At 42.6% G+C, this 15955-nt stretch overlaps 1 protein-coding gene across 3 annotated transcripts in view; it reads left to right on the top strand.

Annotated features, from left to right (window-relative positions):
• The first annotated feature begins 7050 nt into the window (after positions 1–7050).
• The window catches only part of FAM219A (family with sequence similarity 219 member A), a 123527-nt gene continuing 114622 nt past the window's right edge, over positions 7051–15955 (top strand). Inside the window, exon 1 of one of the 3 annotated variants that reach the window (XM_075842617.1) lies at positions 7051–7269. In XM_075842617.1, the coding sequence (XP_075698732.1) occupies positions 7210–7269 (60 nt within the window). In that variant the 5' untranslated portion in view covers positions 7051–7209. The remainder of the gene's footprint in view (positions 7270–15955) is intronic. The other 2 variants (XM_075842622.1, XM_075842612.1) reach the window with 2 other exon arrangements.

The following is a 15955-nucleotide window of genomic DNA, read 5'->3' as shown; positions in this document are numbered from 1 at the left end:
TATATGTGTTATTCTCTGTATTATATTGTATATATGTTATTCTCTGTATTATATTGTATATGTGTTATTCTCTGTATTATATTGTATATGTGTTATTCTCTGTATTATATTGTATATGTGTTATTCTCTGTATTATATAGTATATGTGTTATTTTCTGTATTGTGTATATGTTATTCTCTGTATTATATTATATATGTGTTATGCTCTGTATTGTGTATGTGTTATTCTCTGTATTATATTGTATATGTGTTATTCTCTGTATTATATTGTATATGTGTTATTCTCTGTATTGTATTGTGTATGTGTTATTCTCTGTATTATATTGTATATGTGTTATTCTCTGTATTATATTGTATATGTGTTATTCTCTGTATTATATTGGATGTGTTATTCTCTGTATTATATTGTATATGTGTTATTCTCTGTATTATATTGTATATGTGTTATTCTCTGTATTATATAGTATATGTGTTATTTTCTGTATTGTGTATATGTTATTCTCTGTATTATATTATATATGTGTTATGCTCTGTATTGTGTATGTGTTATTCTCTGTATTATATTGTATATGTGTTATTCTCTGTATTATATTTTATATGTGTTATTCTCTGTATTGTATTGTGTATGTGTTATTCTCTGTATTATATTGTATATGTGTTATTCTCTGTATTATATAGTATATGTGTTATTCTCTGTATTGTATTGTGTATATGTTATTCTCTGTATTATATTGTATATGTGTTATTCTCTGTATTATATTGTATATGTGTTATTCTCTGTATTATATTTTATATGTGTTATTCTCTGTATTGTATTGTGTATGTGTTATTCTCTGTATTATATTGTATATGTGTTATTCTCTGTATTATATAGTATATGTGTTATTCTCTGTATTGTATTGTGTATGTGTTATTCTCTGTATTATATTGTATATGTGTTATTCTCTGTATTATATTGTATATGTGTTATTCTCTGTATTGTATTGTATATGTGTTATTCTCTGTATTATATTGTATATGTGTTATTCTCTGTATTATATTGTATATGTGTTATTCTCTGTATTATATTGTATATGTGTTATTCTCTGTATTGTATATGTGTTATTCTCTGTATTATATTGTATATGTGTTATTCTCTGTATTGTATATGTGTTATTCTCTGTATTATATTGTATATGTGTTATTCTCTGTATTATATTGTATATGTGTTATTCTCTGTATTATATTGTATATGTGTTATTCTCTGTATTATATTGTATATGTGTTATTCTCTGTATTATATTGTATATGTGTTATTCTCTGTATTATATTGTATATGTGTTATTCTCTGTATTATATTGTATATGTGTTATTCTCTGTATTGTATTGTATATGTGTTATTCTCTGTATTATATTGTATATGTGTTATTCTCTGTATTATATTGTATATGTGTTATTCTCTGTATTGTATATGTGTTATTCTCTACATTATATTGTATATGTGTTATTCTCTGTATTATATTGTATATGTGTTATTCTCTGTATTGTATATGTGTTATTCTCTGTATTATATTGTATATGTGTTATTCTCTGTATTGTATTGTATATGTGTTATTCTCTGTATTGTATTGTATATGTGTTATTCTCTGTATTATATTGTATATGTGTTATGCTCTGTATTTTGTATATGTTATTCTCTGTATTATATTGTATATGTGTTATTCTCTGTATTGTATTGTATATGTGTTATTCTCTGTATTATATTGTATATATGTTATTCTCTGTATTATATTGTATATGTGTTATTCTCTGTATTATATTGTATATGTGTTATTCTCTGTATTGTATTGTATATGTGTTATTCTCTGTATTATATTGGATGTGTTATGCTCTGTATTTTGTATATGTGTTATTCTCTGTATTATATTGTATATGTGTTATTCTCTGTATTGTATTGTGTATATGTTATTCTCTGTATTATATTGCATATGTGTTATTCTCTGTATTATATTACATAGTTACATAGTAACATAGTTACATAGTTAGTACGGCTGAAAAAAGACACATGTCCATCAAGTTCAACCAAGGGAAGGGAAAAGGGAAGGAAAAATTTCTACACATAGGAGCTAATACTTTTTTGTTCTAGGAAATTATCTAACCCTTTTTTAAAGCCATCTACTGTCCCTGCTGCGACCAGCTCCTGCGGTAGGCTATTCCATAAATTCACAGTTCTCACTGTAAAGAAGCCTTGTCGCCTCTGCAGCTTGAACCTTTTTTTCTCCAGACGGAGGGAGTGCCCCCTTGTTTTTTGAGGGGGTTTTACAAGGAACAGGATTTCACCATATTTTTTGTATGTGCCATTCATATATTTATATAAGTTAATCATGTCCCCCCTTAGTCGTCTTTTCTCAAGGCTAAATAGGTTTAGTTCTTTTAATCTTTCCTCATAACTTAAATTCTCCATGCCCCTTATTAGCTTCGTTGCTCTTCTTTGTATTTTTTCCAACTCCAGGGCATCCTTTCTATGAACTGGAGCCCAGAACTGAACTGCATATTCTAGATGAGGCCTCACTAATGCTTTGTAAAGTGGCATTATTACATCCCTGTCCCGCGAGTCCATGCCTCTTTTAATACACGACAATATCCTGCTGGCCTTTGAAGCAGCTGATTGACACTGCATGCTGTTATTGAGTTTATGATTTACAAGTACACCCAGATCCTTCTCAACAAGTGAATCCGCCAGTGTAGCGCCCCCTAGGACATATGATGCATGCAGGTTGTTGGTACCAAGATGCATAACTTTACATTTATCTACATTAAACTTCATTTGCCAAATGGACGCCCAAACACTTAGTTTGTTTAAATCTGCCTGTAATTCATGAACATCTTCCATAGTCTGAACTATATTACATAGCTTGGTGTCATCTGCAAAAATAGAAATAGTGCTATTAATCCCATCCTCTATATCATTAATAAATAAGTTGAATAATAGTGGTCCCAGCACTGAACCCTGGGGTACACCACTTATAACCGGGGACCATTCAGAGAAGGAATCATTGACCACAACCCTCTGGATACGGTCCTTGAGCCAATTCTCAATCCAATTACAAACTATATTTTCTAAACCTATAGTCCTTAATTTACCCATTAGGCGTCTATGGGGGACAGTGTCAAATGCCTTTGCAAAGTCCAAAAACACTAAATCCACAGCGGCCCCTCTGTCTAGACTTCTGCTCACCTCTTCATAAAAACAGATTAGGTTAGTTTGACAACTTCTGTCCTTAGTAAAACCGTGCTGGCTGTCACTTATAATGCTATTTATTGTCACATAATCCTGTATATAGTCCCTCAATAGCCCCTCAAACATTTTCCCCACGATGGATGTTAAGTTTACTGGTCTATAATTACCCGGGGAAGACCTAGAGCCCTTTTTGAAAATAGGCACCACATTTGCCCTGCGCCAGTCCCTTGGCACTATACCAGTCACTAGAGATTCTCTGAATATTATGAAAAGGGGGACAGAAATAACTGAACTAAGCTCTTTAAGAACTCTAGGGTGTAACCCATCTGGTCCCGGAGCCTTGTGCACATTTATTTTATTTAATTTAGCTTGGACCATCTCTACATTCATCCAATTCAGTATATCAACTGATATATTACCAGCACTGGCACCGGCTACATCAGCTGCTCTTTCTTCTGTTGTATATACAGAGCTAAAGAACCCATTTAGTAACTCTGCCTTCTCTTGATCCCCTGTGATCAACTCCCCATTACCATTGTCTAGGGGTCCTACATGTTCAGACCTTGGCTTTTTTGCATTTATATGCTTGAAGAATTTTTTAGGATTTGTTTTACTATCCTTGGCCACCTGCCTTTCATTTTGTATTTTTGCTAATTTTATTACATTTTTACAGATTTTATTAAGCTCTTTATAATTTACAAAGACTACAGCTGTACCCTCAGATTTGTATTTTTTAAATGCCCTTTTTTTGTCATGTATTGCCCCTTTCACAGAAGGTGTAAGCCATGTGGGGTTTAATTTGAGTCGTTTATACTTATTACCTGTAGGAATAAATTTTGCACTATAATAACTCAAAGTAGATTTGAAAATCTCCCATTTATCATTTGTTCCATTATTTGACATTAGTTCTTCCCAGTCCATATCCTGAATTGCAGCCTTCATCCTGGGGAAATTGGCTTTCTTAAAAGTAAATGTTTTTGCCCTCCCAGCCTGCGTTTGTTTTTTACAGTATAGGTAAAATGTAACTATATTGTGATCACTGTTACCGAGGTTTTCACGAACATTGACATTCCCAACAAGATCTGCATTATTAGAAATGACCAGATCCAACAGAGCTTCACCTCTAGTCGGGTCTTCCACAAACTGGCCCATAAAATTTTCCTGCAACAGGTTGAGGAAATGTCTCCCCTTTGCAGTTGAAGCCGAACCATGACACCAATTAATATCCCGGAAATTAAAATCTCCCATTATCACTACAGTACCCGCCTGTGCAGCCCGCTCCATCTGTTTATATATCTGACCTTCCATCTCCTCAGTTATATTGGGGGGTCTATAGATTACACCAAAAGTAATTTTTTCAGTGTTTACCTCCCTTTCTAGTTCCACCCACAAGGTTTCAACCTCCTCACAGTCTTCACCCACTATTGTCTCTTTCACACTCGCCTTCATATCACTTCTCACATACAGACATACACCACCGCCTTCATATCATTTCTCACATACAGACATACACCACCACCTTTCCTATTTGTCCTGTCTTTCCGAAAAAGTGTAAAACCCTGTAGATTTACAGCCCAGTCATGTGAAGAGTCCAGCCATGTTTCAGCAACACCAACTATATCTATATTTTCTTCCAGTATCAAGGCCTCCAGCTCCCCCATTTTGCTTGCTAGACTTCTGGCATTTGTGAACATACACTTTAACTTGCCTGTCAGTTTTTCACTTTTATTATCAGAAATGTGATTTGACATTAATCGGTCCTTTTTATTTACACTGATGTTTTGTAACGAAAGGATCTCCTTAACTTGTTGTCTAGTCCTCTCCCCACATTCTGTTTCTCCCCCCACCAATATAGTCTGACCCCTCTCTAACCTGGCTACCCCTTTTTTTTCCACATTGACCTCCCTCCTCAGCCCTAGTTTAAATACTCCGCCACCCCAGCTAGAATTCTCTCCCCCAGCACAGCGGACCCCCTTCCATTTAGGTGCAAATCATCTGCAGAATACAGTTTGTACCCCAATGAAAAGTCAGCCCAGTGCTCTAGGAACCCAAATCCTTCTCCTCTACACCAAGACTTCAGCCATGCATTTAACTCCCTGAGCTCCCGCTGTCTTTCCTGTGATGCGCATGGCACAGGCAGTATTCCTGAGAATACAACCTTGGAGGTCCTTCCCTTCAGCTTGTAGCCTAGTTCTTTAAAATTATTCTTAAGGCTCCTCCACCTACCATTTATTCTGTCGTTGGTACCGACATGGACCACGACAGCTGGATCATCACCAGCCCCTCCCAGCAATTTGTCCACCCGTTCCACCACATGCCGAACCCTGGCACCAGGGAGACAGCAAACCATTCGGTTGAGGCGGTCTTGGTGACAAATTATTCTATCCGTCTTCCTGATTATAGAATCCCCTACAACTATCAATTGTCTTGGCTTACCTGCATTACCATCCCGCCGACTACTAGCTGGGCTGTTCTCCCGGCTGTTAGGGAGATCAGTATCCACTAGGGCTGCCATTTCTGAGACTGACACCCTCGCATCATCACCCAACCTGGCAATTTTGCTTGGAATGCCAGAAACCGGATCGGCCTTCCTTGTCTTTGACCCCTTTCTACTGCCCCTAACTACATTAACCCAGCTACTTACCTGATCCTGCTCACCCATGTCTTCACCCTCCAGTTCTAACCCACTAACTGCATGCTCTGTGAGCAGCAAGCTCAGCTCAAGATTGTCTATCCTCCTCAGTGTTGCTGTATTATATTGTATATGTGTTATTCTCTGTATTATATTGTATATGTGTTATTCTCTGTATTATATTGTATATGTGTTATTCTCTGTATTGTGTATATGTTATTCTCTGTATTATATTGTATATGTGTTATTCTCTGTATTATATTGTATATGTGTTATTCTCTGTATTATATTGTATATGTGTTATTCTCTGTATTATATTGCATGTGTGTTATTCTCTGTATTGTATTGTATATGTGTTATTCTCTGTATTATATTGTATATGTGTTATTCTCTGTATTGTGTATGTGTTATTCTCTGTATTATATTGTATATGTGTTATTCTCTGTATTTTGTATATGTGTTATTCTCTGTATTATATTGTATATGTGTTATTCTCTGTATTATATTGTATATGTGTTATTCTCTGTATTATATTGTATATGTGTTATTCTCTGTATTATATTGTATATGTGTTATTCTCTGTATTATATTGTATATGTGTTATTCTCTGTATTATATTGTATATGTGTTATTCTCTATTATATTGTATATGTGTTATTCTCTATTATATTGTATATGTGTTATTCTCTATTATATTGTATATGTGTGGTATTGTTTATGGTCTTTATGCTGTGTACTTAGCTATGGTCACGTGGTAGTATGATGTATTTACAGCTCATTGAAACCACGCCCATAGCGGTCACAATGGCCTCCTTCGTGCTCTGCCCCGTGTATTTGTGATGGAGGAGGGGCACTGCCTGTATGTACAGCTCAGATCACACATATAACGGCTGCCGGTTATTCTCCACGGGATCACATCTCTGCATCACACTGACGCCATGACAACAGCGGCTGTGACGTCATAAACGTCCTATTTTGACTGTCAGTCTGGCCCCACCCTCGTCACACTCTCTAATTCATATTAACGAGTAGGAGCGCAGCTGTCATTATCAGCCCCGCCCAGCTACTAAATATTGATTATAAGGCCCGCCCTTGTTTTAGGTTTGGTATAGTGTTTCGGCGTCTGCACGGGTTAGCCCCGCCTGGCTCCTGAATATTAAGCAGCTGGCTTCGCCCATTTATGAATAATTTATTAGGTCTCCGGTAGCCGGAAGCAGAATTAAGTCAGTGTGAGGGGATAAGGTAGACGGAGCCGCTGCCTCCCGCTCCTCCTCCTCCCGCTCCTCCTCCTCCGCCCTGTCCTCCAGATTGTCAGCCTCAGCACCAGCCGCAGAGCCCGGCCCTCCGCACCGGCACCATGATGGAGGAGATAGACCGTTTTCAGGTGCCTACCGTGCACTCCGAAATGCAACCACTGGTGAGAGACCCCGGTCACCACCACCACCATCATCAACACCACCACCACCACCATCATCGTCCTCCCCCCTCCCCCACTGTTTAGGATGTGATATGACAGGGGCAGTATGGGTGCAGTGATGATGAGGGTTATAGTATCATGGGAGCAGGGACTTGGAGGGCTATCATCATCCGTGTTATGATGGAGGTTGTAGTAATGGGACACGGAGGATCAGTGTAGTGATGATGATGATGGGGGTTGCAGTATAATCAGAGGTTCATGGACCTGGGGACAAGTATGTGGTGTAGTCATAACAGGGGACTGGGGGGGGGGGTCATTGTAGAGATGATGGGGAACATAATATCCGGGGTGCAGCGACCTTGGGGGGTTCAGTGGTGTAGTGTCAAGGGTACTGGTAGATTTGGGTGTTGGGATGATGGGGGTTATAATAATGGGTTCAGGGACATAGGGTCATTGTAGTGATAATGTGGTCAACAGTAATGGATGTGCGAACATGATGGGGTCAGTAGTGTAGTGATAATGGGGGTTATAGTTAGAGTAGATACATGGGGTGATCATTGTAGTGATGATGGGGGTTATAGTTATTGATTAGATACATGGGGTGATCATTGTAGTGATGATGGGGGTTATAGTTACGGAGTAGATACATGGAGGTGATCATTGTAGTGATGATGGGGGTTATAGTTACGGAGTAGATACGTGGGGTGATCATTGTAGTGATGATGGGGGTTATAGTTACGGAGTAGATATATGGAATTATCATTGTTGTGATGATGGGGGTTATAGTTATTGATTAGATACATGGGGTGATCATGGTAGTGATGATGGGGGTTATAGTTATGGAGTAGATTCATGGGGTGATCATTGTAGTGATGATGGGGGTTATAGTTATGGAGTAGGGGGTGATCATTGTAGTGATGATGGAGGTTATAGTTATGGAGTAGATACATGGGGTGATCATTGTAGTGATGATGGGGGTTATAGTTACGGAGTAGATATATGGAATTATCATTGTAGTGATGATGGGGGTTATAGTTACGGAGTAGATACATGGGGTGATCATGGTAGTGATGATGGGGGTTATAGTTATGGAGTAGATACATGGGGTGATCATTGTAGTGATGATGGGGGTTATAGTTACGGAGTAGATTCATGGGGTCATCATTGTAGTGATGATGGGGGTTATAGTTACGGAGTAGATACATGGGGTGATCATTGTAGTGATGATGGGGGTTATAGTTACGGAGTAGATACGTGGGGTGATCATGGTAGTGATGATGGGGGTTATAGTTATGGAGTAGATTCATGGGGTGATCATTGTAGTGATGATGGGGGTTATAGTTATTGAGTAGGGGGTGATCATTGTAGTGATGATGGAGGTTATAGTTACGGAGTAGATACGTGGGGTGATCATTGTACTGATGATGGGGGTTATAGTTATGGAGTAGATACATGGGGTGATTATTGTAGTGATGATGGGGGTTATAGTTATTGAGTAGGGGGTGATCATTGTAGTGATGATGGAGGTTATAGTTATGGAGTAGATTCATGGGGTAATTATTGTAGTGATGATGGGGGTTATAGTTATGGAGTAGATACATTGGGCTATCAAGGTAGTGATGATGGGGGTTATAGTTATGGAGTAGATTCATGGGGTGATCATTGTAGTGATGATGGGGGTTATAGTTATGGAGTAGATACATGGGGTGATCATTGTAGTGATGATGGGGGTTATAGTTACGGAGTAGATACATTGGGCTATCATGGTAGTGATGATGGGGGTTATAGTTACGGAGTAGATACATGGGGTGATCATTGTAGTGATGATGGGGGTTATAGTTACGGAGTAGATACATGGGGTGATCATTGTAGTGATGATGGGGGTTATAGTTACGGAGTAGATACATGGGGTGATCATTGTAGTGATGATGGGGGTTATAGTTACGGAGTAGATACATGGGGTGATCATTGTAGTGATGATGGGGGTTATAGTTACGGAGTAGATACATGGGGTGATCATTGTAGTGATGATGGGGGTTATAGTTACGGAGTAGATACATGGGGTGATCATTGTAGTGATGATGGGGGTTATAGTTATTGAGTAGATACATGGGGTGATCATTGTAGTGATGATGGGGGTTATAGTTATTGATTAGATACATGGGGTGATCATTGTAGTGATGATGGGGGTTATAGTTATTGATTAGATACATGGAGGTGATCATTGTAGTGATGATGGGGGTTATAGTTATTGATTAGATACATGGGGTGATCATTGTAGTGATGATGGGGGTTATAGTTATTGATTAGATACATGGAGGTGATCATTGTAGTGATGATGGGGGTTATAGTTATTGATTAGATACATGGGGTGATCATTGTAGTGATGATGGGGGTTATAGTTATTGATTAGATACATGGGGTGATCATTGTAGTGATGATGGGGGTTATAGTTATTGATTAGATACATGGGGTGATCATTGTAGTGATGATGGGGGTTATAGTTATTGATTAGATACATGGAGGTGATCATTGTAGTGATGATGGGGGTTATAGTTATTGAGTAGATACATGGGGTGATCATTGTAGTGATGATGGGGGTTATAGTTATTGAGTAGATACATGGGGTGATCATTGTAGTGATGATGGGGGTTATAGTTATTGATTAGATACATGGGGTGATCATTGTAGTGATGATGGGGGTTATAGTTATTGATTAGATACATGGGGTGATCATTGTAGTGATGATGGGGGTTATAGTTATTGATTAGATACATGGGGTGATCATTGTAGTGATGATGGGGGTTATAGTTATTGATTAGATACATGGAGGTGATCATTGTAGTGATGATGGGGGTTATAGTTATTGATTAGATACATGGGGTGATCATTGTAGTGATGATGGGGGTTATAGTTATTGAGTAGATACATGGAGGTGATCATTGTAGTGATGATGGGGGTTATAGTTATTGAGTAGATACATGGAGGTGATCATTGTAGTGATGATGGGGGTTATAGTTATTGAGTAGATACATGGAGGTGATCATTGTAGTGATGATGGGGGTTATAGTTATTGAGTAGATACATGGAGGTGATCATTGTAGTGATGATGGGGGTTATAGTTATTGAGTAGATACATGGAGGTGATCATTGTAGTGATGATGGGGGTTATAGTTATTGAGTAGATACATGGAGGTAGGGCTGGGCGATTTAGCAAAAAATTAAATCTAGATTTTCTTTTCAACCTTCTGGACGGTTTTCGATTTTAAACTCAATTTTGGTATTTTATGTTAAGTAAACAAAACCAAGACACAAGTTATGGTGGGGGGGGGGCTGGTGCTGCTAGTGACAGCGAGTCGCATGGTTTGTGGGGAAGATCCTGTTGGCTAGAGGGGCACCGTCAGTTACAATGGTGAGGGGCACCGTCAGTTACAATGGTGAGGGGCACCGTCCGTTACAATGGTGAGGGGCACCGTCCGTTACAATGGTGAGGGGCACCGTCAGTTACAATGGTGAGGGGCACCGTCCGTTACAATGGTGAGGGGCACCGTCCGTTACAATGGTGAGGGGCACCGTCAGTTACAATGGTGAGGGGCACCGTCAGTTACAATGGTGAGGGGCACCGTCCGTTACAATGATGAGGGGTGGAGATGTGCCATCAGGGGCAGCAAGGCACTATGTTGTCCTGGAGATGTCTGGCAGGTAGGGCAGCAGGGCACATAGTGGGTGGAAAGGCACCTGGAGGGTGGGTGATCTACATCAGGGGCAGCGAGGTGACTGTAGGGATGATGGGGCAGAGGCACCTGGAGGTGAAGGATGAAGATATGGAATGTAAACCTTTGAGGCCTTTTTTTCTTTTTCTTTTTTTATAAAAAGGTCAATCAGTGTGTTTTGTGCAACTTAATAATTAGTTTTTATTAAAAATAATTTTTACTTTTTGAGAAACAGCTGCTGAGTATTCGCTATACAGAGCAGCTATATCTGGCGCTGAATCCTTTTCCCGTCAGGTCCGCGTGACTGCCGGGTTCAGCGAATAGCGCAGAGCAGCTGTATCTCAAAAAGTAGAAATCATTTTTAATAAAAACAAATTATTAAGTTGCACCAATCACACTGATTGACCTTTTTATTAAAAAAGAAAAAGACAAAAAGGCCTCAAAGGTTTAAATCGCCTATAAGCTAACCTGAGGCCAACGTATGCTGGTGGCAGGAACAGCCAAGTATTAGGTGGTGCGGTGCAGCAGGGTACAGTGAGGGTACTTATTTATGTGTGTGTGGGGGGCACAAAGAAATGCTAAAAAAAAGTCTGCCATTTTAGTTTACCTGGGGCTCTAAAGAACAACTCATATAGCCCGTAACGGCTGGAAGAATTAGCCCTGCTCCCATTTCCCTATATACAAATAGCCAGCCTGCCCACTCCAACCCTGCCCACCTGTCTCAGTTTACATTACCCCCATGCCCATACCTCCCAACTTCCAAGTATCACAAAGATGGACAACCGATCCGGCGTGCGTAGCAATTTTTTTCTTTTAAGCGACGCCTCTAATCCCACCCAATCTCCGCCCACACAGTATCATGCACCCATAGTGCCTCCCACACATTATAATGCCAAATAGCTGCCCCCACACAGTATAATGCCAAATAGCTGCCACCATACAGTATAATTCCCCCATAGATGCACCTATACATTATAAAGCCCACACAGATGCCCCCATACAGTATAATGGCCAATAGCTGCCCCCATACAGCATAATGCCCCCATAGCTGCCCCATACAGCATAATGCCCGTTTAGCTGCCACTGAACAGTACAATGCCCCCATAGAGTATAATGCCCCATACAGTATATTGCCCCCTTAGTAGCCCCTAGTGCCAGTACCCATGTAGATATTGCCACTGTGCCCATGTAGATAGCGCCAGTGTCCCCTGTGGATAGTGCCCCTATATAGTTCCACTATGCCCATATATATAGTGCCACTCCTCCCTTGAAGATAGCGCCACCGTCCCTGTAGATAGCGCTATTCCCCAGCGCCATTGGGACTCCCTTAGGCTATGTTCACACGGAGTATTTTGGGGGAGGAATATCTGCCTCTAAATTCCGTTTGGAACTTTGAGGCAGATATTCCTCTCCCTGCACGCCGATTTTCGCGGCGATTATCGTGCCGTTTTTCGCCCGCGGCCATTGAGCGCCGCGGGCATAAAACAGCGAGAAATACGCTTTCTCCTGCCTCCCATTGAAGTCAATGGGAGGTCAGAGGCGGAAGCGCCCGAAGATAGGGCATGTCGCTTCTTTTTCCCGCGAGGCAGTTAAAAGTAAAACTGCCTCGCGGGAAAAAGACGCCGACGCCTCCCATTGAAATCAATGGGAGGCGTTCTCGGGCCGTTTTTGCCGAGTTTTGCGACGCGGTTTCCGCGTCAAAAAACTCGGCAAAATACCCCGTGTGAACATAGCCTTAAGGAGCGGAATCCTCAGCCAGAGCATAGACCGGGGATTCCGCTCCTAGAGGGAAGCCCTGATGTCACTCTCATGTATGGACAGTGACGTCAGGGGCTACTCCTGGAGTGGAATCCCTTGTTAGAGTGTCGGCAAGGGGATTCTGCTCCAGAGGAGCCACTGACGTCACTGTCTATTTATGGATAGTGACTTCCAGGGCTTCCCCGGGCACAGCGCTTAAAGTAGCGCTGTGACCGGGGAGTCCTCGGTGAGCGGTGGAGCTCCCTCTGCTCCTCCACTCTGAACTAATGCTGAAGCAGGGAGCTAACAGCTCCTTGCTACAGCATTGGGTTTAACTGCATCTGTGTCCTGAGGACGCAGATACAGTTGTCAACAGGACATACCCCCCGGCCACCAGGGACAGCAGGAAAACACCCGGAATCCGGGACTGTCCCGCTGAATCCGCGACGGTTTGGAGATATGCCCATGCCCTCCTGCCATTGGCTGGCAGCCTATGACTTCAATTAATGGATGCAGTACTGACTTGCCTTGCCAGTACTGCGGAGCCACAGGAGGTGGGAGGAATCTGCTTTGTTACATCCTGTCCTCATTCACAAGTAAACGTAGGAAGAGAGCGACAAGGCAGAAGGGCGGTGAAGAGGTAGTGGGGCGGAGGTTAGTTGTGTAGCTCGGCCCGACAGCGCCATTTTTAAACCGATACAACAATTCTGTCTAAACACAGAATCATTGTAGTGATGATGGGGGTTATAGTTACGGAGTAGATATACATGGGGTGATTATTGTAGTGATGATGGGGGTTATAGTTACGGAGTAGATACATGGGGTGATCATTGTAGTGATAATTGGGGTTAAGGTTATGGAGTAGATACGTCGGGGTGATCATTGTAGTGATGATGGGGTACAGTAATAGATGCGTTGACATTATGGGATCGGGTGTAATGTTGGGGGCATGGCGGGAGATTAGGGATGTATTAATAGGGGTTACAGTATCAGGTGCGGGATCACAGGGTGTAGTGTTGGATTTATGGGTGTATAGGGTATAGCGGTGTGGTGTATTGTTGAGGACAGGGACATGGGGAGTGGTCAGGGGTGTATTGTTGGGGCAGGGTCATGGGGAGTGGTCAGGGGAGTATTGTTGGGGACGGACATGAGGGGGTCAGGGGTGTATTGTTGAGGACAGGGTCATGGGGAGTGGTCAGGGGTGTATTGTTGAGGCAGGGTCATGGGGAGTGGTCAGGGGTGTATTGTTGAGGCAGGGTCATGGGGAGTGGTCAGGGGTGTATTGTTGAGGCAGGGTCATGGGGAGTGGTCAGGGGTGTATTGTTGAGGCAGGGTCATGGGGAGTGGTCAGGGGTGTATTGTTGAGGCAGGGTCATGGGGAGTGGTCAGGGGTGTATTGTTGAGGCAGGGTCATGGGGAGTGGTCAGGGGTGTATTGTTGAGGCAGGGTCATGGGGAGTGGTCAGGGGTGTATTGTTGAGGCAGGGTCATGGGGAGTGGTCAGGGGTGTATTGTTGAGGCAGGGTCATGGGGAGTGGTCAGGGGTGTATTGTTGAGGCAGGGTCATGGGGAGTGGTCAGGGGTGTATTGTTGAGGCAGGGTCATGGGGAGTGGTCAGGGGTGTATTGTTGAGGCAGGGTCATGGGGAGTGGTCAGGGGTGTATTGTTGAGGCAGGGTCATGGGGAGTGGTCAGGGGTGTATTGTTGGGGACAGGGACATAGGGGGGGGTCAGGGGTGTATTGTTGGGGGCAGGTACATGGGAGTGGTCAGGGGTATATTGTTTGGGGCAGGGATATGGGGGAGTGGTCGGGTGTATTGTTGGGGGCAGGTACATGGGAGTGGTCAGGCGTGTATTGTTGGGGGCAGGTACATGGGGGTGGCTTAATAAAGATAAACACAGTTGGAGTGTAATGTAGTGTAGTATTTTGATAACGTCCAGTACTATAGAGCGGTGGATATGGGGATGGGGGCAGGCACGGTTACACACTGGGGCTGCTGTAGGGGGTGAGGTCGGGTGCAGATGTCTGCTGGCTGATGCTGCATGTCCCGAGGAGGCTGCTCACTCTATCTTTGCACTGTGTCATTGCTCCTGTGCCCTCTGTTGTGTGTGATTTGTGTGCCCACTGTTGTGTGTGGCTCCTGTGCCAGGTGGTGTGTGTGGATCAAGCACATAGAAATGTGTGTGGCTCTTGTGCCCAGTGTTGTGTGTGTGATTCTCCTGTGCCCGCTGTTGTGTGTGTGATGCTCTTGTGCCCACTATCGTGTGTTTGTGATGCTCCTGTGCCCGCTGTTGTGTGTGTGTGTGTGATGCTCCTGTGCCCGCTGTCGTGTGTGTGTGATGTTCCTGTGCCTGCTGTTTGTGTGTTTGTGATGCTCCTGTGCCCGCTGTTGTGTGTGTGTGTGATGCTCCTCTGCCCGCTGTTGTGTGTGTTTGTGATGCTCCTGTGCCCGCTGTTGTGTGTGTGATGTTCCTGTGCCCGCTGTTGTGTGTGTGTGATGTTCCTGTGCCCGCTGTCGTGTGTTTGTGATGCTCCTGTGCCCGCTGTTGTGTGTGTGATGTTCCTGTGCCCGCTGTTGTGTGTGTGATGCTCCTCTGCCCGCTGTCGTGTGTGTGTGTGATGCTCCTGTGCCCACTGTCGTGTGTGTGTGTGATGCTCCTGTGCCCGCTGTTGTGTGTGTGTGTGATTCTCCTGTGCCCGCTGTCGTGTGTGTGTGATGCTCCTGTGCCCGCTGTCGTGTGTTTGTGATGCTCCTGTGCCCAGTGTGTGTGACGCTCTTGTTTTTGGATATTCTGGGTGTGGTGCATGGTATGAGTGGACCTCTCTGTTCTCTCCTGGAGGTTCAGGGGTTAATCCCTGTAGACTGTGGCTCCTTTCTTCTTCATTGACTCCATTATAATGGCCGCCTGTGAGTCAGCGGCTGCTTGTCCTGTGCAGTGAGCGCTCTCTACACAGCTGTGACCTGCCCGGGGCCCCCTGAGGACTGAGCTGGGCCTATGGGTGGGGGGCAGAGGCCCGGGACACTATAATATAGTCTGCATTATACTGATGTGATCTATCCGGCAATTCACCAATCAAATCCTATCACAATCAGATCAATATATCCTGTAAACTGGGGGGATCGCAATAATTGGTCACGTGGCATAATATTTATACTGTACTGTGTGGTCCTGACTGTAGATTATATATCACATGGTGGAGTAATATTTATACTGTACTGTGTGGTCCTGACTAGAT

This window comes from Rhinoderma darwinii, chromosome 1 (genome assembly GCF_050947455.1).
Source record: "Rhinoderma darwinii isolate aRhiDar2 chromosome 1, aRhiDar2.hap1, whole genome shotgun sequence".
NCBI classification, from domain to species: domain Eukaryota; kingdom Metazoa; phylum Chordata; class Amphibia; order Anura; family Rhinodermatidae; genus Rhinoderma; species Rhinoderma darwinii.
Note: the sequence above shows the minus strand (reverse complement) of the source record. Positions and strands in the feature narration are given on the sequence as shown.